General features: G+C 35.0%; 3 protein-coding genes across 5 annotated transcripts in view; 2 read left to right on the forward strand and 1 right to left on the reverse strand.

Annotated features, from left to right (window-relative positions):
* Positions 1-1,838: 1,838 nt before the first annotated feature.
* Positions 1,839-4,171, reverse strand: LOC148174770 (NADH dehydrogenase [ubiquinone] flavoprotein 1, mitochondrial-like). Its single transcript, XM_088035949.1, has 5 exons — positions 4,056-4,171; positions 3,700-3,927; positions 3,129-3,652; positions 2,527-2,759; positions 1,839-2,477 (listed from the first exon to the last, which is right to left on the reverse strand). The coding sequence occupies exons 1-5, from the start codon at positions 4,102-4,104 to the stop codon at positions 2,075-2,077; spliced, it is 1,437 nt and encodes a 478-aa protein (XP_087892075.1). The 5' UTR covers positions 4,105-4,171; the 3' UTR covers positions 1,839-2,074.
* Positions 4,172-4,329: 158 nt separating this feature from the next.
* Positions 4,330-5,588, forward strand: Tap42 (immunoglobulin binding protein Tap42). Its single transcript, XM_088035950.1, has 2 exons — positions 4,330-4,575; positions 4,620-5,588. The coding sequence occupies exons 1-2, from the start codon at positions 4,453-4,455 to the stop codon at positions 5,526-5,528; spliced, it is 1,032 nt and encodes a 343-aa protein (XP_087892076.1). The 5' UTR covers positions 4,330-4,452; the 3' UTR covers positions 5,529-5,588.
* A 1,619-nt stretch (positions 5,589-7,207) lies between these two features.
* The window catches only part of LOC148174772 (uncharacterized), a 137,380-nt gene continuing 123,047 nt past the window's right edge, over positions 7,208-21,540 (forward strand). For 2 of the 3 annotated variants that reach the window (XM_088036208.1, XM_088036211.1), the window contains exon 1: positions 7,329-7,355. The gene's annotated coding sequence lies outside the window, so the exon portion shown is untranslated. Of the gene's footprint in view, positions 7,356-21,540 lie in introns of all 3 variants that reach the window. The other variant, XM_088036209.1, reaches the window with a different exon arrangement.

The following is a 21,540-nucleotide window of genomic DNA, read 5'->3' on the forward strand; positions in this document are numbered from 1 at the left end:
ATCCAAGACATCTTCCAAGACCTTGGTGAACTTCACTTACAACCATAAAAAAATCACGACACTGCAAAGATATTCACCAGTTCTAAGCAACGAGAAGTTAATAGATAACTGATTGGATTTGCTATTATTGCCAACTGCTGTTAAATTTGTTAAACTTTTGTTGACTTGAGCCAACGCTTCTGGAGGGCATAAAGCAATTAAATTTTAAAAGCTAATATCTATCTTTTGTTCTCTTTAAGTTCTAAAGCGGTGGCAATAAATCTTCCAGAAGTGATAAAGATGGTAAGTATGGAAGTTTTATGTTCTCTGTTTAAATAACTATCGATTAATGTCAATAAACGAAGCTTCTTATTTGTTCTCCATAAAAGACATTCTTTGTTTGTGATAATATTACAATGCTGCAAGGGAAGATTGTTAATCATTACCAAAAGTGTCAATATCATCTGAATCCAATGTTACTGAGTCCGTAAATTAATACTTTAGTGGACTCATTTGAATTCGCAAAATGCCGCTTTATGGACTAGTCACTCATCAGATACTATTAAAACACCTTGTAGGGTCAGAATTTGTTATCAAAAATTAGGGGAATCGATAAATAAAACCTTAAAATCACCAATTCCTACCATAGCAAAATTCGATATAAAAAACATCTTAAAAATCAATAGTTTTTGTATCCACAAAAAGTTGTCCCCGGCAATGTGAGTTACCACATTTTAAGCCGTAAATATCACCGAAATTCCAAAGCAAATGAGTCAAAATAAACCTTTATCATCGCATTTTGACCTTCTGGTTTTAATTCCGGTACAACAAAAACGCAATGATTATGAAATTCGGACAAAAAATCCGAGGTTACCATCACATTTCTGGTGATTATTTCATTTCTGCAATAACTGGAAAACAATCCCATTTCCAGTTTTATTAGAAAGAAAAACTTTTGAACTTTTATTCTTAGCGATGACCAACACAACAACGCATTTAACTTTGCCCCAAAATCCCTAGCGAATTAACTTTAATATCTCCTCTTTCAAGTTCAAAGATAAGAGAACAGGTCGGGAAGCCATAAAACGGGTTCCTCAAATAATTTCACGTGAGGTCTTTGTGTTCTCAAATACAGTTAAGTGAAAAATACACAAAAAATTGCATTTTACAGAACAATAAAAACTAACTGATGACTAGAGACAAATCAACCCGTTCTCGCTTGATTTGTGAGAACCATCAAATAACAGTAATTTATCTCGGGCATGAAAAATGCTTACCATCGTGAAGTCTTATCAACCCCAGCCGGCGCAGTAAAAGCAGTTATCGGCGCGATAAAAAACCTATCAATTCTCCCAACTGTCTGAATCGACAAAAAGATGAAAAAGTAGTGTGGAGCACATATAGCAATCAGTCTTTACTAATGTATGCAGAACACATTGATGTGACATCGAAGGATAATTAAATCGTAATTATTACAAAATGTGGACGGTCGGTTCATTTCACAATAAGTTACCTTCAACACTGTTGGAAAATATAACGTTATTTAATATTGAACCTTATAAGAAACAGTCTGAACATGTGTGCGTACTTCATTTTTACGATAACTGGAAAGGTATTACACAATTTGCGCGATTTATGTAACACTAACATTTGCAAAAGTATGTTTTCAATTATAAATGAAAATTTATTTTATAAATGCACCTATTAAGTAGACAAATATCGCTAAATAACATTTTTTTTCGAAAAACACATTTCTCGCAGGTAAATAACACGAAGTGTCCTAGATAAAATCTTGTTCTAAGGTTCAACTGAAAATCTTCAATCAACCTTTCCAGCCTATGGTAATTAAACGTGGGAACTTCAATCTATGTTTTTATTAATCTTAAGACATAATTATATACATTTAGATGAAGAATAAAATTCACAAAATGTCAACATTCAACAATTGTACGATGTTAAGTGCCCCAATCAACTGTTGAAGTGTTTTCGGCAGAAGAAAAAGCATAAAAAATCAAACCCTTGGACATCGTTACATAAATACTTAAAAGTAAACAAATGTACCTCGCTTATACCTATTTCGTGAAATGCTAAAATTTTAACATTGAGCAGCACTTCGATTCTGCTCGTGGAACTTCCTCATTCTCTCTTCTAATTCCGGTCTAAAGTGTCTAATAAGTCCTTGGACGGGCCAAGCAGCGCCGTCACCAAGAGCACAGATCGTGTGTCCTTCAATCTGCTTACTTAGCTCCCACAACATGTCGATTTCATCTGGTTTGGCATTACCATCAACAAATCTATACATAATTTTATTCATCCAATTAATGCCTTCTCGACATGGGGTGCACTGGCCGCAAGATTCGTGCTTATAAAACATAATCAATCTCGCAATGGCTTTGACAATGTCAGTTTGCTTATTCATAACGATAATAGCTGCCGTTCCTAAACTGGTTTGAGCGGCAACTAACCCATCAAAATCCATTATTACATCTTCACAGACGCTGAAAGTGATAATTTTATTTATTAAATGAAAATGACTTAAAGAAGTACCTCTTGGGGATTAAAGGTGTTGAAGAACCTCCTGGAATTATGGCCAAGAGGTTATCCCAACCGCCTAAAATACCACCAGCGTGGCGTTCGACGAGTTCTTTGAATGTAATGCTCATTTCTTCTTCGACGGTGCAAGGACGATTCACGTGTCCGGAGATGTTGAAGAGCTTCGTACCGGAGTTTCGGGTGCGGCCGAACGAGGCGAACCAGGGCCCGCCGCGGCGGCAGATTGTCTAAAAAAAACAAAATTGCAACAACAATAATTCTGAAAAATTTGTAAAATATTCCAAGGTTTATATACAATTTTTTGCAGTTCTTAAAAACGCAACGAGAAAAACTCTAGAAATAATATATTCTTTATTTCAATTTTCTCTTGTCGTTCTTCCAGCCGGGTTTCAAAAAATTTTGCAAAAAGGACTCTTTTATTCCTCCAAGCGGCTTCTAGAATTTGAAATCTATTGGTTTCTCAGCCTCTTACATAAAAGCAGCTTTTTGAAGCTAAACATCAGCAGAACAGGACTACCAACATATTCCAAATTTCCAGCTGTTTTCAACGTAATTTTGGCCTAAAAATAAACTTCAACTTGCAGAGTGAGACTTACAGGTGCCACAGCAATGGTCTCTACATTGTTGACAGTGGTTGGACATCCAAACACTCCAACATCAGCAGGGAAAGGAGGCTTCAGCCTAGGCTTGCCCTGTTTTCCCTCAATAGACTCAATCAAAGCTGTCTCTTCTCCGCAGATGTAAGCCCCCGCGCCTCTATGCATAAAAACATCAAAATCATAGCCAGAGCCACAGGCGTTCTTTCCTAATAGTCCAGCTTGGTAAGCTTCAGCTATAGCTACTTGCATATTAGAGGCCTCGTTGTAAAACTCGCCTCTAATATAAATATACGCAGCTTTAGCCCCAATAGCTCTACCAGCGATGAGACAACCCTCAACCAATTTGTGAGGATCATGTCTCATAATATCTCTGTCTTTACAAGTGCCGGGTTCTCCTTCGTCGGCGTTTACAACAAGATATTTAGGACGTCCATCTCCAGGTCTGTTCATAAAGGACCATTTCATGCCAGAGGGAAAACCAGCTCCTCCTCTGCCACGAAGGCCAGATGTCTTAACTTCATCTATAATTTCACATTAACAACAATATTGAACATAAAAACAAACATACTGATAATCCAATCGGATCCCTTCAACAAGATTTCTTTAGTTTTATACCAGTCGCCTCGTTTTAAAGCTCCCTTGAGCCTCCAGTCATGTTTACCATAGAGATTAGTGAAAACGCGGTCTTCATCGGAAAGAGGACCAAATGTGGTTTTTGTTTGGGGTGGAGGGGTGCCAGGAGGGGGTGCCGAGAAGAATGCCACTTGGATATTGTTACAGTTTGCAGCGAGAAGTCCTAGAACATTATGTAACGGAAATGAGGTTATGTCCACTCGTATAAAACGCATTCAAAACATTAAATGAGTTCGACAAAAAAATGTCTGGTGATAACGTAAAAGTAATCTGTGTTTAAATGAATATTACCGTAATGATTTCTTGCCACATTCGTTACTCGAGAAATTGTGCCTGCCATTTTGACATTGGCACAAAAATCCGCAGAAGCACGTCACCTGTCAAACGTCAAACTCGCTGTAGTAACTTTTATAACTCATATTGGCAGCCGTGCTTAATAAAATCTATCCAAGTTACCGTTGAAATTAAATGTTAAAAATTACGTACTATTTTCCGATACATAATGACCCACAAAATCTCTTATTGTAAACCCCATTCCAATTAATAGAGCTTTACGTGAAAAATCTTAATTTTTTTTCTAGGGGTTTCAGTTTGTGTGGTTGTCACACATGAATTTTGACACTTCTATGTTTTTATTTGTTATTAGCAGCAGATCCTCGTCAAGTTTACGTAAAATTAATGTTGTAAAATGGCAAATTCCGATGAATCTGGGCACGATGTAGAAACTCTCTCCTCAATTTTTGAAGAAGGTTTAAATTTGTATAATGAAATCTGCAATAGCAATGAACCCACAAATAGTCCTTCAGTTCAGGTAACTTTGTTTCCTTAAAAATGCCAAATTGACATCTTTTGTAGATTAACGTGAAGAAGGCAATGGGTTTGTTTGAGCAAGCCACACGTTTGGTTTCTTTTGTTGGAGTTTTCAGCCGCAATGAAGGAGTAGAAGAGGTGGCCACTACTGATCTTCGATATTTTCTTCTTCCAGCGCTCTTGGGCTCTTTAAGTCTTAAATTAACAACTGGAGAACGTAAAGATATTATCGAAGTAGCTGAAGTTTACTTTAAAGATTACTTAACTAGATGTAGTGATTATGGATTGACTAATTATGATTCTAACAACAAAAAAGAAGAAGAGAAGGAGCCCCAAACAGAATTTGATAAAATAAAATTTTCTGTTAATACCAGAGCTAATAAGATTCAAAGGTTTAGAGAACAGAAGGAATTAAAATCAAAATTGGTAGATCTGAAAAAGAATTTAGATAATGAACACGCTGATGAAGAAATCAAAAGAGACTACTTCTTAACAATGCTCAAAATGTACATCCATGAAGCAGTCGACGAGTTAAGCAGCATAGACAACGAAAAACCCATTCTAGAATACATGGCCAACATGAAGAAAGATGAAAAGAAACCAGAACCCAGAAGACCAGTCACTCCACTTAAACCTATAATCATTACAAAAGATGAAGTTCAGAAAGCTGTTTTTGGTGCTGGGTACCCTTCTTTACCATCAATGACAGTACAAGAATTCTATGATAAGAGAGTCAGAGATGGGGTTTTCCCTGACCCTAATAAAAAACCCACAGGTCCTATGAGTTTGCAAGAGGCTGCTTTAGCAGGTGTTGAAGTCAGCAATGAAGACAGAGAAGCAGAAGAAAAAGAAAAACTTGAGAACGATGATGAGTATGTTGAGCGGATGCGACAAATGGACGAGTTTAAGGATGAACATAGAAGGGGTTGGGGAAATCGCATGAACAGGAGTTAGACGTGGTGCGAAAATTTGCGGAGAGTTGTAATTTGTGATGTAATAAAAATTATTAATGAAGTTATTGTTTCATTCGTTAATTTTACAGGAATAAATGTATAAAACTTTATGAATAAGTAGCTACTTATCGTAAGTATAATGAACAGTATTAAGTGAAAAAATTATTATAGTCGTAAATTCCTTGGTATAATTACTATAAAGTGCATATTTCTGCTTCGATTTTTACAGTATAAAGTGCATTCCTTGGCCTTTTGCATTTAACGGTATAACTGGTTGCATAACATAAGTCTGTTTGATTTTACAACGTTACGCCTTTTCAGTGTTTTGCTTTTTTTGTAACAGAAAAAAGAACAAAATGGATGTGTACTAGTTAAAATTTTATTTTATTTGGTTTAAATTAAAAATAAAAATTGTTTTTGCACTACAGTTTATTTGATAAATTAATTACGTAAATATTTCTTTTCAATTTAGTTTATTACAATAAGATTAAGAAATTGTTTTTTTGATCCCACTAAATTGTGTTGTAATTTTTCCTTATGTTTTTCTAAAGCGTCGAAATTATGTACTTCAACGAACATTAGATAAAAGGCCACTTGAAATGTAATTAGATAAGTGAATGCTTTTTGCTTAAATAGTATGACTAAGAAAAGATGTTTTTATCGCAAGAACCTTTGGAAGTTGAGGAGAAAATTGGTTGAGATAAGAAAATTAAAATTTAATGAACGAACTGCGGTTTGTATGTACAAGTCATACTAAAAGTAAAGTAATAGTTATTTACTTAAGAAAGTCGAGTAACGGAACTGGGAAGTTTCCAGTTTGCGAAAATTAGGTCCCCACGAGCCTTGTGCTATTGTGTTCATACTACGTGAAATGTATGTAAAACTATGCCTTGTTTTTAAAGATTTTCAAAAGAAATCAACTGAAAAAAGAACTGAGAATGATTCAAATAAGCATTGGTCACGTTTTGTGTAAAATCTAAAAATACTGAAAATGATACCAGTGAAGTTAATTTCGCAATTAATCTTTCCTCAAGACGTGCATACCTATTGTTAGCTCGTACACCTACACGAATTAATTTCTACCTGCGCTTGTGCTGAAGAAATGGGTCACTAACCCCCTCACACCCCAAAATTCCGCTAGTGTGATCAATATCTTTCAGCCAAACAGATTCCTTCTTAGAATCCTGCTGGATAATGTGCCTACTTCTCACCAGAGGTCATAAACCGGAAACTATTATTTAAACATTTGAGGAACACCCAAAATATCTTAGTACCAAATTCCAGTCTATTTTTCACTGAAAAATAATTCCGGTTATTACTCACTTTTCCTTGTTATCAACTTTATGGCATTGCGTATGATAATGACAATAAAAATCACTAATGATAAGAAAAAGCAATAAAACTAGGGTTTGTAATAATTGATAAAACGATAAGATTTGATAATCCTGTGAACTTTACGAACAATTTGATATTTGGGCGCAAGCGTCCACATATGCGCTGCGCGAAGGTCTTCATAGAGATTTTCTTCTTGCGCGCACCAGTGTGTTGTGGACCGCGGTGCAGTGAGGTATTCGAACGTTTTACAGTTGCTCTCGAACATGTGTTTATGTTTTTATTGATATCTTACGTAACAGTGATCCCTGAATACAATAATAATAAAAAATTCGGTCCCCCGAACCAGTGATTTTTGACCAAGTGTTCCTTTTTGTGTCTGCTCCATTTTTGCGTTTGATCCCAATTTTTTTGTGTTTTCGTGCGTTCTTGTGATTTTGTTTCTATATTTTAATTTTGGATTTTACCCCAACATACACGGATTCAACCTCCTCAGGTACGTTATTGAATTTTCATTTCGATTTCAGCGATATTTCCCATTTTCCCATCTGCGCTGTCGCTGAAATGAAAGTGAAATGAACAGATGTTTGGGGATGTAAATTTTGTTTGTTTGCCGGCGCAGCGTGAAGTTTAATTAGTTGCGTTCCAGGCCTTAATCGCGATTTAATTATACAATTTTGTTAAGAAAAAGGGCTGAGAATACCGGGCGAGCGGACAAAAATTCGCCAAAACTGGTTCTGAATTTTTCACATTTTTATCATCGTGGGCGCCGTTTTAGGAAAAATACGCTTTTATTTGACGTTCTAAATATTTTTGGTGATCTCACTCGATGTGCATGACTTAACTTTATTGAAATACGACGGCGTCATCGACAGGAAATAAATCGAGGCAATTTATATTCATTTTTATAACTTAATGCATGATTAGAAAAAACACAATATGATTTCATCCAATTGCAAGGCAGACAGGTTCATCAATGTCATATTAACACGAAACTCAGTTTTAGATTTTGGCATGCAAATGTTGATATCACATTGTGTTCAATTTAACAGTTCGTGCCTCCACCAAATTATTCACCTTCATTTTTGAAGGGTTCCACTGTACCTCTCGTTACATATTGCTTTGTAACGGAATTTGCTTACGGTGTTATGCTAAAGAAAGCAGTTTATTTTTATAATAGCATACCTTTCATAAAATTTGCAAACACTCTCTAATTGGACTATTGTGGATTTTAGGGCGAATAAACAGTTGTGCATGCATTTCGTAAAATAAGTGTTGGGAAATTTGTTTTTCGACTGTTGACTTGGTCGTTTAAAAAGGAAAAAAATGACTTCCAGTGGGTGCATGGTGTGTTTTAAAAATAATTGTGATGTTTGCGATAAAAATGTAGGTAGACAAGTACTCAGAAAAAGTTGTTATTTATATATTAATTTATTCTGGCATCTGTTGTCACTGGGGAATGCCCAAGTGAGATATTTATTATGCATGCATAAGTCTGCATCTTGAGTAATGAGCTCTACTTCTAACTTATTATTAAATGTTTATGTGAAATAATATGAGAAATGTGTTAATTAAATTAATCTGATTGTGAGAGCTAGATAAGATAATATAGGCGATAATCAATAGAATATTTAATTATACACCTGTTAAAATAATTCCACCTACATCCAAAATTGAGTCAAAATAAAATCGTGTTTTTTTATTATTTGACAGATTCATGGCAAGGGCACATTTAAACTTTTGTTGCCTCAGGTTATAATTAGTTTGCCGCCCCTTTTGTTCCCATGGGATGCAATGACCACGAAATTTATTATTTAACTGTGGAAAATTTGCCACAGTAAAGACCAGCTTAAATTTAGGTTTGTGAAATAGTTTTTGATGATGTGCTAATTTCGAAATTCTCATTGGGTTCTCCAGGATAAATAAATGTGCTAAATTTGGCGATGTTACTATTTTCTGTCTCAAATCCCAAATTTTTTTAGCATCGGGGACATATTTTAGAAATTGTAATTACCAAGACGAACCACAAATTTCCAACATTTTTTATTTGGACCTGTAATTTTGGCAGTTTTGATGCTAGGGCAATAAAATTTGGAAAGATTACGACCTTTGACCTATTAACTGTGTGTCTTAAATGACAAAAATTTAGAGCCACAGGATAGATTTTACAAATTTTTATTTTCAAGACGAGTTAAAAAATTCGAACTTTTTCTATTCAAGTGTGTTACTTTCGTACTTTTGATGTTAAGGCAATGAAATTGAGAAAAATTATTAGTTTTAAGAGATATAAATAGCCTTCAAATTTTATTTTTATAATGTAAAGACTACAAAAACTACACGTCTCGGTGTAAAATATTGGAATTAAATTTTAATTTAGTTAAACTAACTCAGCTGTAGTAATTATTATTAATAAAGTTCATTTAAGGATAACCAGTTTTCAAACATTTGAATAGTTTTCTTGTTTTAAAGAATTGATTTAAATTTTTTTTAATGGTAAAGTGGATTTATTATTTGCCATCCGAAATAGTGGTAAATATAGTCTTCTATTTTCCCCAATTGTCATGTGAAAAATAATTTTTAAAATAATAAAAAAAGAATTGCAAAAATAAAACAAAAAAAAAGCAGGATTGAAAAAGAACTTTTATAAAACGTGACAGATTCTTAATTTTATTTATTTAAGAGAGGAGTCTACCGAGCAGATCACAGAATAATTAAATATATGAATAATTAAAATAATACTCCTATGTAATATAATATAATTAATTTAAATATAAATCACTCATCGTTATCATTGTCATTGGAGCGACGAGATTTGAATCGAAACTCCCTGTTATGGACTTGCAATAGTTTTAATATGAACTGGACTTTATTTAAGTTTATTTAAAAAAAATCATTTTATTGTTTCTATTTTTGTTTAATTTTTTGGACAATTTCTATTTGTCTAGTGGGTATTATACTCGGGACATTTTAGAAAAGTTAATAAATAATTTTATGGAGGCTTAAAGGCAAACCCCCAGCGACTCCCTATATACATTATTAAAGTTTAGATCCGTTACTCTAGCCGAATTTAAACAATAATTAATTTAGTTGTTTTTCTTTCCAGTTTTATCCGCAATTCTCTGGGGATCACTTTGACACATGCCCATGCATCTGCCGTTTAACTTTCTGTTTGTTTGTGATTTTCCTAAATACAAATACATACGAATTTTTCATAGAATCTAATTTGAGATGTACTTTTAAATAGCAACCCCTCATCTTGTTAGGATCCTTAATGTTTGCATATCATAATTAAACTCCCTGTATATAAAAACGGCTTCTTTGAACCTCGAAAATCCAATTCCATGTAATTACCGAACATAATTAGGCCAGATTTGTTCGTTTCCCCTTTTTGCACCATGTTTTTCGTTACATCAATTATCACAATGCCTTTTCCTGGTTTGTTTCCGCCCATTGTGACAACTTTTTCCATATACCCTTGAAGTTTAAGCAACCCTTTTTGCACCTTTATCATTTGCGGTCTTCTTGTCCATTTTACCAGCCATTTCCTTTATTGTGTTCTTGTTCATTCTCCGTGTTCTTAAAATTCATGAATCGTCTATTTTTTCGAGCTTTGAAGAAAAATCTCATGTTGACTCGGTACACAATTCTCCTGTCTTTAACGTGCAGCTCATTATTCTCACTGCTGGAGTGAATGGTGGCTCTCACCCTTATTTTTTAATCCATATGGTCTCGTAATGTCTTCCGTTAGTTGGAGGTCATCGGCCGACTATGTCGCGTAGTCGTAGCATACATTAGTAACAATTTGTGTTACAGTACGACTCATCATCTCATAATAGACTCGTGCTTTCGACCTTGATTGATCTTTTAGATACAAATCCTTAAGTTCCTCTTGTCCCCTTCACTGCTCTTCGTAATTGATGCCAGCGATAAGACAGTTCTTTTGAGATCCGGAGCTAGGCATACTTATTCCGAAGAAGGAGTTCTACGATAACATTCTAATTTATAAAAACAAGCGCCGCTGCCAAAAAAGTGTCATCAGAGCAGAGATACATACGATGTGTTTACATTAGTGTCAAATCCATCAAGAGTCGTACGTTGTTGGAACATCTGTTCGTAATAACCTACACCTTTACATGAAGGAAGTGGTCATTAACGTATTGTGCAATATTGACTAAATTACCGCTTGGATGCTGAAGATATCACTATTTTCGGTTTAATGTTTGTTGTTTCTTGATGAGTATATGATAGGTTTGTTCTTTCTTCACCAATGTGGGTCAGCCTGACGTTATAGCTAACAAAGAAATGTGTTTCTTATAAAAGCATCAATTTTGTGGGTTATTGGCAGAAAGCGGTTTAACCCATTGACCTGAGTTCAACTTGAAATACGAAATATTGTCATCAAAGTTACTTTATCCTTATATTCACCCAAGGTTATCTTATTTGTTATTTTTGGCAGTGTTTTACAACGTGGCGGAATGTCTAACATAACGATCTCTGGGGGTTACGTAATGACTAGACAGTTCATTTTATTTTACAAGAAATATTGAGTCAGTCTCGTTTATATTGACCAATTAAGATTCTGGAATGAGCAGAGAACGATACTGAATACATGCATAAGTTCCTTTCCTGTAAGGAATATGGAAAAGAGGAAGCTTACGGCCATTTTGAGTCGGAATATTAAATTAAGCATAATAAATCAAAGCCTCAAAAGCAAACTGCTGATTAACATAAACAGAGAATTCAGTGCATGGATGCTATACAATTTCATAGTCAATGAATCCAGCCGAAACAAGACTTTAATCATCAAAATTAGCATTTTGTACATTAATCGATAGTCAAGATGGAGAGCCTCCTCTAGAGACGATATTGAGAATTCCAATCAAGAAACTAAGTTAGACGTAGACACAACAATAACCACAACGTCAAGTTTGCAAAAACTAGAATCAACACCGTTAAGATTATTTATGAATTCTTACAATAGATGAACATCGTCACCACAGAAAACAAAGTTACATTAAATCACGTTAAGTGTGAACTAACCATTGCGGTACACCACAAGATAAAGAGGAATCGATAAGAATTTTTTAAGGTTGTATGACTGCGAATTGAACTGTTATGAAAGTATGGTCACGACTTTCGGTTACCAGATCGGATTTTTTCACAGTTTCTGAAAGTTTCAGTCTGAAGAAAAAAGTTGATTGATATTGTTTCATGTTTTCATTGTCAATTTCACTATTGTACCTTTTGTTTCGGAAATAAACATTTAAATTTGAGCAACAAGAACGGATTTTAAATTTTTTTATTTTTTGAACGAGTTTAAAATTTCCAATATTTTCTAATTGGACCTGTAATTTTAGTGGTTTTGACGCTAGGTCAATAAAATTTGGGGAGAATACTATGTTTGAACTGTTGACTGTCTGTCCCAAAAAAATTTTTTAGCAACAGGGATGGATTTTAAACAATTTCAATATTAAGACGAGCAACAAATTCCAATGTTTTCCATTCGGACCTGTAATTTTAGTAATTTTTACGCTAAGGCAGGCGAAAATTTGGAGAATTTATTATTTTTGACCAGCTGACTGTCTCTCTGAAATAACAAAAATTTGTATCCACAGGGATGGATTTTATAAGTTTTCATGTTCAAGCAGCGATCTAAAAATATCCAATTTTTTCTATTCAAGTCTGTTTATTTTGGTAGTTTTGATACTAGAGCAATGAAATTTAAAGAGATTACTATTTTTGACTTGCTTATTGTGTGTTCCAAATTCCAAAATTTTTGAGGTACAGGGACGGATTTTAGAAATTTTAATTTTAAAAAAGTGGTAAAAATTTCCAATATTTTCTATTTGGACTGGTGATTTATGTGATTTCAATTCTACGGCAATGAAATTTTTATAAATTACTATTTTGGATCTGTTGACTGTCTCTCCGAAATAACAAAAATTTAGAGCTAGGGGGATGGATTTTAAAAATTTTCATTTTCAAGGCGAGCTAAAAATTTCTAAGTTTTTCTATTCAAGTTTGTTATTTTGATGCTTTAGCAATGAAATTTGGAGAGATTACTATTTTTGACTTTTTTATTGTGTGTCTCAAAGATTTTTTGCGCTGAAGAAAGGGATTTTAGAAATTTTCGATGTCAAGACGAGCCACAAATTTCCAATATTTTTCATTCGGACCTGTAAGTTTAGTAGTTTTGATGCTAGGGCAATGAAATTTGGAGAGAATATTATTTTTGACTTGCGGCCGGCCCGTTTCAAATAACAAAAGTTTAGAGCCAGGGGGACGAATTTTAGAAATTTTCACTTTCAAGCAAGCTTAAAATTTCGAAAACTTTTTTTCAAGTCTGTTATTTTGGTAGTTTTGATGCTGGGACAATGAAATTTGGAGAGATTGCTATCATTGCCTTTTTTGGTGCCTGTTCCAAATCCCAAATTTTTTGAGCAACAGGGACGGATTTTAGAAATTTTCGATAGATAGATTTCGATAGACGAGCCACAAATTTTTAATATTTTACATTTGCACCTGTAATTTTGGTAGTTTTGATGATAGGGCAATGAAAATTGTAGTGAAGATTATAATGAGTTTTGCCTCAATTAATTAATGCATACAAAATATTAAGCAACTTTGGAACTTGGCGAAATTATTGTTTTTTTTTCTGCTAATAATTTGGTTCAGTTAAAGCAATTCAACTGTAGTAATCATCGCGAATTTCATTCAAGGATAACCAGTTCTCACACATATCAATGGTTTTCCTGTTTTAAAAAACTGATCTTGATTTTTTTGAATCGTTGTCATGCAAAGAGAATGTATTATTTGCCGACCGCAATAGCTGCAAATATAGGTCTTCAATTTTCCCCAACTTTCATATGCATAATAAGATTTTTACTGTTCCATTGTAAAGTTTCTGTATTATTCTTATTACCGAAACTTTTGTTAAGCAAATTATACATCTCGCTGTTAGAAAACGTGCTACAATTTTCGGATAATGCGTAATGCGAATATAATGATGGTCCAAGCTGAGTTTGGAAATGCAACCTCTCATTATAATTGTAAGGCAATTTGTTATTCTGACTTCAACCTGTTACTGACACGATCTGTGTGGTACATTCTCACTTCCACAAAGTTTTCTGATGTCTTTTATTATTTTCCCTCCAACTCCAATTTACACCACGTCCAAATTAGGTAGTGTTATATGACTATAATCCCCAAATGTCACTCTCAGTATCCACCTCTCAAAGTAACCACATTCTCTTTTAATCTCGTTAGCGCCTTTCGTGTTTGCTTTATGTCCACTTTCTTGATCAATAATTGCGTAATGATAATGTTTAGTCCTTTGTGCTCACTTCACGCGATTAAAGGACGGATTACTTACGGCCTTGGCGATAAAAGGGCACTTGTAAAGTCACCTCCGGTGCGTATAAGCTGGGCTTTTTGGCGAAACCATGTTTCGGATTAAATCGATACTCGGAGGAATCAAACCTGTTGAATCGAGGGTAAAATTATAAGAACACTTAACACCACAATTAAAATGCTAATTCATAGAAACGAAAAGGAAGCAGATGTTGACTTTGTCTCGGAATAGATATCTTTTTTCTTGTTTGAATAGAATTGTCGCTTTTCCTTTTCGATTATTCTTTTAGTTTGCTTAAAAGTTAGGGGCCAAACCCGGACAAGCTCTTAAGGGGAATTTATTTGACGTTCACGCCGATATATTTGCATGTTTGTTTGGTTTTAGGGTGGCCCTCCAATAAGGAAACGACTCTTGACCCGGTCCCCAAAATTGTTTCTAGCTATTTGTACGAGCCGGTTTAATGGCTGGGGTTTTTATCAAAATTTTATGATTTGTTTGTGCTGACACTGGGTTATCTACAATTTGACACATTTTTGCTGTCGCGGGTTAAACATCATGTTTACACCAATAGCTCAACCGGTTTAATTGAAATCGAAATACCAGTAATTTTACATAACTTGTCTCGTATTTTGTGGACTTTGCAACTTTTCACGAGCTGAAGAATGTAAATATTAGATGAAATCTCTGCTGAACAAGTTGACAGTCATTAAAAATAATCGTGATGGCGGTGTTGGGTTATAAAAACTAACAAGACCAAGTGCTCCTCCCACCGGCGAAGTGCTCATTAAAGGTCATTACGATGTTTTCATGTAAATGTCTTGTTTAAATGCCAGACCAGATTGGTGAGAAAAACTTCATTAAGAGTTCTATAAGTGGCAGCTTGGAGATTATAATTATGTTTGTGTAAAATCAGTTTTGAGGGACCAGTTTTATTTTACCGCGAAATTGGGAAGAATGTAGGATTTTCCAGACCGAGCCAAATTTTTACTTTCAAGGCGAACTAAAAATTTTCAACTTTTTTTATTGCAGATTGTTTTTTGCGTAGTTTTGTTTCTAGGTCAATAAAATTTGGGGTGATTATTATTTTTTACTTGTTTATTGTCTGTCCCAAATTCTAGATTTTCTGATCAACAGGAAATAATTTTAGAAATTTTTATTTTGAAGACGAGCCTAAAATTTTCAATATTTTCTATTTGGATCTGTCATTTTGGTAGTTTTGATGTTATAGTAATAAAATTTAGAGAGATTATAATTTTTGACCTGTTGACTATCTGTCCCAAATAACAAATATTTAAAGCCACCGGGATTGATTTTAGAAATTTTCATTTTTAAGGAGAGCTAAAATTTTCAACTTTTTCTGTTGAGGTTTGTTATTTTAGTAGTTTTTATGATAGGACAATGAAATTTGGTGAGAGTACTATTTTTGATTTCTTAAATGACCTAAAAATTTTCGATATTTTCCATTCCGATCTGTAATATTGGTAGTTTTGTCCGTTGGGCAAAGTGGCAGCTTGGAGACTATAATTATTATGTTTGTGTAAAATCAGTTTTGGGCGCCCAGTTTTATTTTACCGCAAAATTGGAAAGAATGTAAGATTTTCTCAGCCCGAGCCAACATCTCTTTAAAAGTCCAAACAAGCCTCTGCTAACAAGAGAATTAGTGGCCATGATACCCAAAAGTCAATATTTATAAAACCGATATTGTATTCAACATTGTCAAATATTAGTTTTCTTAGCTCGTTCCAACTCCAGCGTCCTTGATTTCATGCAAGGACGCTGCAGTTTCCAATTCCATCTCGGAGCGTTTAATTGGAGACGCTTTGATGGTAATCGATATAATTACACGTACCATATGGTCGCGTCGTGATACGTTTTGCTGTCCCTTCGGTCTTCCTTTTGTAGGCGAGTCACGAAGAGACGTGGGTGTTTCTCTGAGACCCAGACAAGCGCTTCCATGAAAAAAAGGCAACCACCATAGCAAGAAGCCGCAGGCTGCTCACTTGAATAAAACGCTCTTGTTTTGAGAAAACGGGATTTAATTATACCGTTTCTTCGACGGTTATGGTCCCATGGAGACATTTTTTAAGTAATGGTTTTTCGTTTACTTACGGATCATTGCGGGTTAAGTAGCGTAACTGCTTTGGAGATGATTTGATGTAAAATTGCCAAGCAAATTAGAACATTGGCTATTTTTAATTCGGTGGAAATCCAATTAGAATAACAGCATCACTCACTTGTCAAGGCGTTGGTTGCTGCCAAGATGGGATTTCTTGTATTAATAGATTCTTTGTTGCCTTTTTGTGTTCACCCAATTATTTCCATCCAAAAATTACATTCATGAACCTGGGAAACAGAATTCCACAAGCCGGTTTTTCGCATTTATTTTATTAACATTCATATGAAGAGAACATGACATCTCGGCACTTAGATTTCTCACGTCTTAACGAAGACGTAAACGATAACTACTGGTAATAATTATCTGCATTCCTACCTCCATTGTTAACTTTGTTTATCTTGGTTATGACTGTGATAGGATCATTGACATTCTCGTTTTCATTTTTATTTACAAAACTTCGTTCAATATTTGCTAAAGGACGTCGTAAAGAAATGTGCCCTTTCGTAACCTTTTGTGATGACCTGAAGACAGGTTGGGTCAAACAAACGAAGCGGAAGTAGACATTTTCGAGAAAAACCTCATTTCCTTCGGGACCTTCAACATTTAAGGCAGAAATTAGAGTTTATTTTTAGTCGATGTTTGATCCTGATAAAAAAAGTGTAGATATGGTGAATTCTTGATGCCAGGAGAAGAGCATTATTGTGCTTTATATGGTGTGGGACGAAAGGGAAAGTGCGTATCTCTCTACTGTAATCTTGTCGCCGGTTTCTAAGCTCCTTAGTTTTTTACTGCAAAATGAAACATAAATTACACCACTTTTTGCTGCAACAGGATGTTCAGTTTGCAGTACACACACTCATTAATTAGGAATATGTAATTAAGATGTACAGATACGCCAGTGTGCGTTATATGTTGTAAAAATTTTGCATCCGATCTTAAGATTAGTCCTTCCTCCAGACTTTAAAGGCTTAAAATAACAAATTTTCTAACAAATACATAATACCCTCTACCTACACCTTTCACACAGAACCTTTTGTCTCCAAAAAAGCACTCGCAGCGGTTTTTAGAAAACTCTTCGTGAACAGTCGGACAGTCGCAAAGTTGATGAGGCCGACCCTTGTTGAGTTTTTCCAAGACTGCACGAACTCCTTTGTTAATCACCAATAAAAGCAGTTTAACTTTGTATGAAAGAATCTCTTCATCGGAGTATGCATAGGGTGAGAGGTGAGTGGAACAATCGTATTATATCGAATTCTTTCAACTGTGATGCGAAAAAGATACGGAAGAACCTTCACAACGCGGAATGATGATAGGTTAGAATTAGATTGTCAAATAAATCGTATCCTCGAGAAGTTTTATCTAAAAATCTCAAGGTAATAAATTCCACAACTGCTAAACATTGCGTTATAGTAAATATAACTTTGCTAGTAGTCCATGGAACACTTTGCAATGTTTAGATAGAACGTTTGTAAACCGCCTTCCTATAAATTATCCAAAGAAGTTGGCTAGAAAAATGAATTCTTGAACTTTCTTCTCTAATCTTCACGTCCATATTTCATTTTCCTGCATTATTAACCCTTCCGATTTCTACTGGCTCGTGTTTGTCGTAATTTTCAAAGTTTACTTACTTAATAACTTAACACTTGGTGACACAGCTTTGAACATAATTTCATAGAGTCACCAGAGCAAAATGAGCACCGACCTGATTAAACCGGACCTCTGTCAGAGCAGAAGGAAATGAAGTGACTTCATAAAAATTCGCCACTGGCGTAATAACGTTATTACAATAATTACTTGAATTGTAACATTTATAATGAAGACACGCAATATCCTGCGAAAGAATCAATGGGAAGACCATCACACTATCGCTTTTCTTTCAATGATTAAGCAATGGGAAAAGTGATCTGAGCGAGCTACTTCTGTTTACTCTTCATAGAAGAAAGGCAATTGAGCTTTCAAGAACGCGTGGCACGTTTGTGTTTATTAAAGCACATCGACGTTTATGCAACATTATGAATTCTGTTGAAACGAGACGTGTTGAAATGGCGTCGTGTTAACTGTAGAGTGTTTCTGTCTTTTTTCGTCTGTTTAACGCATGTTGTTCATTATCTAGCGGTAATCTTCCGGCCGTTTGAACATTACCATTGTTTTAAACGCCCATTACTGCAAACAGTCCATTGACTCTGTTGTCTTGCAGATTAGTGACAGGTGAAGGTGAGACTTGAGTCATGATCCGAGATTACAAGGGTGCATCGAATGAAAAATTCGAGACGTGGAAATATAATTCCCCATCAATTCTTCTTGCGGTGCTTGGTTAAGTGCGCGCAGTTTATAATCTCTTGTTTTTACTTTTTCTCCTCCATAATTGTTTCCTTTGACTTTTTTCTATATTTCAACCATTTTACCGATCGATCAAATACATAAAAGCCATCCCGGAAACTTTGTTGAAGTTTCTGCATTATTAAATTTGGCGAAAATTGTTACACTTCTCGATCCTGTGGGTTCATATTACAAGGTAAACACGGCTGCATTTTCTGTTTCAGTAAAGTATTAAAAATTTAACTTGAAAGGAAACTTTCCTCATAAAGCGTGAAGTTAATTGCTCATTTTGTTTTCACTCAAAATACGCCGGCATAGAATATCGAAATTACTAATTACATCTCGTTACACTTTTAAATGAATTATTCTCACGATTTTACAACAAACTGGGCCATAAAACTATTCCTACCGTTCTCTTTAAAGGTTCATTGTGGATAACTTTTTATAATTTTCTCATGCATTTGAAAAGAGGAAGCTTCTTGAGTATTTTGCGTCGCTAGAAAGAACTTGCATCTTGCAAAGTAGGAAGTTTCACAGTGTGCGCGATGGCTTTAGTTTGTGGTTGTACCTAAGTTCCGAAATTGAATTTGATAAAATCAGACTTTTTCATGAGGTCATTAAAATTAAACGACGAGTAATAAATCCAAGTGAAAATGCGCCGGCGACACTGTTGAAAGAAAACATTTATTAATTTTTCTCACACCTTTCGTTTTAAGTTTAAATACTTGTGTGCTCAACAAAAATATTTTTGGTGTTTCGATTCTCGTAAATTTTCTGGTTTCTGAAGTTTTATCTATGAACTCCCATAGCAATGAAGTTGTTTCACAAAAGAGGCGACTAACTTCAACGCAAGCCAAAACTAATAAAACGTCTCGTTATTTTGATAGTGTCGTTGCGGTACATCGAAAATACTGTTATTGACAAGCATGTGGGCATAATAAACCAATGGATTTAATTACCTATTTAGTTATCTTGTATCGTAAACGCTTTGGTGCATCGTGTAACTTACAATTACTAGGCACGCTTGCTTCTGCCCCATTTCGTTCATATTCCGCTGGCGTTTTTCCTGCTGGTCTCATTGTTCAATTTAATCGGAAGAAATAAGTGTACAAGAGTGGAATGAATGTAGGTAATTTAATGCGCTATTTCAATTCAAGCAGCACATACGACATTGCGGTCAATAAAAGCCAATAAAGCGGGGTAGCTATAAAATCCCCTCTCAAAAGATTTATCGGTTCAATAGTAGATAGAACAAAAGTTGATCCTACACTTCATGCACATTACAGCGACGAGGCAACTGATAAAAATATCGTTGCATATTACAGGTTTAACACGTGTGTTCCGCAGTTTGATCGATAAACGGCTTAAACTCGCTAAGCTTTGTTTGACTTGCGTTCTGTCGAGAAATCTAATTCACAGTGTAGGCTCGAACATGATTTAAGTGCATTTTAATGAAGAACTTCAGCCTAATGGAGATTCCCGTTTTCCAATTCAATAAAAGAGCACGTTGGGAATTGCCGTGTTTCACTTTAGCACTTTTCTTCGGTCGGTAAATTGCAATAACTCCCGGGCGGCCATCAACCATTTACTTTGACGGTGACCGGCCACTTTCTTTCTCTCATGTCCGGTGAAAAAACGAGAGGATTTTTGATGCTTCACAGAGCATTTTCAGTGAGGATGAAAAGGAAAGTTGAATAAAATTCCATACTGAGCTCTTAATTTTTTAGCAGAAGCAAATTGTAGGTTTCAGACTTTGTTCCGCTAATGGCATGCGGAGAATGGCGGAGTTGTGCAACTTTACTGTTTGCACAAAAAAACAGTCTCGCCGAACTTCCAAACAGTTTACATCTTCATAGCTTTGGCATGTAAAACAGAACGCCTCGGAGGTACGATAAATAACTTTTCGCACATTTAGCAGAGTGTGATTTACGCGGATTTTACCGATTTTAGAGAAAAGAATTGTCAAATCAATCTCGATAGTTCTCCAGGGACACTTTTTGGTGGGTCAATTAAAAATACCGGAATCTGAGAGATTGATGACTGCTGAAAATAAACTCCGCAGTTGGAAGCAAACAATGCCAAAAACTTTCTTATTCGCAGTCAGGGAATCTGTGATAAAATCGATTTTTTTCTCGTTTTCATTTTGCGACGAGCCTGCCCCTCTTAGTTGACGTTTATTGGCCTGTAGTTACCTCCTCCGGGGTGTTGAGAACCGGCCGAAGGCAGAGAGAAAAAAGTCAATTTCATTCAAGATTTTGTTTAAATTATAATCACATTCTTGTCATGCCTCACTATCCACATTGTGCGTCTAAAAAGATATTGCTTTATTGATTTTATGCGTTGGTAGTCCAAAGAAAGTTCACATATCGATTTGACATTCCTGGAGAAATTCGCAGCGTTAATACAATACAAGCAATTACAAATATTGCAGTTTCAGCATTTTCACTTATTTAATTTACTAAATAAATTCGTTTTCGTTCTCATTACTTACTCAGCGTTTCTAATCAAGCAGCATTTCTCTCCTTTATTTTTGCGAACACCAAAGCAATATTTCATGTTTCCATTACACTTTCTTTACAGGATGTGTAGATAAAACGCTCATATATCGATTTAAATTCACCTCATTGTTACGCACCCTTTTAAAGACAATAATTAATCATAATCATCACTATCATAAAAGAAGGGTACTTTCATCTAGCATCTTTACAATTCATAATTTACAATAAACCTAAATTTGCGAAGGGCGGTTCAGTCGGCTAATTCGCATTAATTATAAACTCATCCTAAAAACTTCGTTAATTTTTTCTCACGCCGAAAAAGTTTTAGCTGAATTAAATGGGGTGGTTCCATCCCGCAATTACGTGTAATTTTTTTGTTGGCGCTATCGCTGTAAAT

The sequence above is a fragment of the Gnatocerus cornutus genome, chromosome 5, assembly GCF_029298725.1.
Source record: "Gnatocerus cornutus isolate USDA-ARS CGAHR chromosome 5, icGnaCorn1.1, whole genome shotgun sequence".
Taxonomy (NCBI): domain Eukaryota; kingdom Metazoa; phylum Arthropoda; class Insecta; order Coleoptera; family Tenebrionidae; genus Gnatocerus; species Gnatocerus cornutus.

Coding starts and splice junctions, on each gene's coding strand:
- Tap42 (XM_088035950.1), top strand. CDS start 4,453: ATGGCAAATTCCGATGAATCTGGGCACGATGTAGAAACTCTCTCCTCA. Junction 4,576..4,619: donor CAAATAGTCCTTCAGTTCAG/GTAACTTTGTTT, acceptor CATCTTTTGTAG/ATTAACGTGAAGAAGGCAAT.
- LOC148174770 (XM_088035949.1), bottom strand. CDS start 4,104: ATGGCAGGCACAATTTCTCGAGTAACGAATGTGGCAAGAAATCATTAC. Junction 3,928..4,055: donor TGTGGCAAGAAATCATTACG/GTAATATTCATT, acceptor ATAATGTTCTAG/GACTTCTCGCTGCAAACTGT. Junction 2,760..3,128: donor AGACCATTGCTGTGGCACCT/GTAAGTCTCACT, acceptor TGTTTTTTTTAG/ACAATCTGCCGCCGCGGCGG.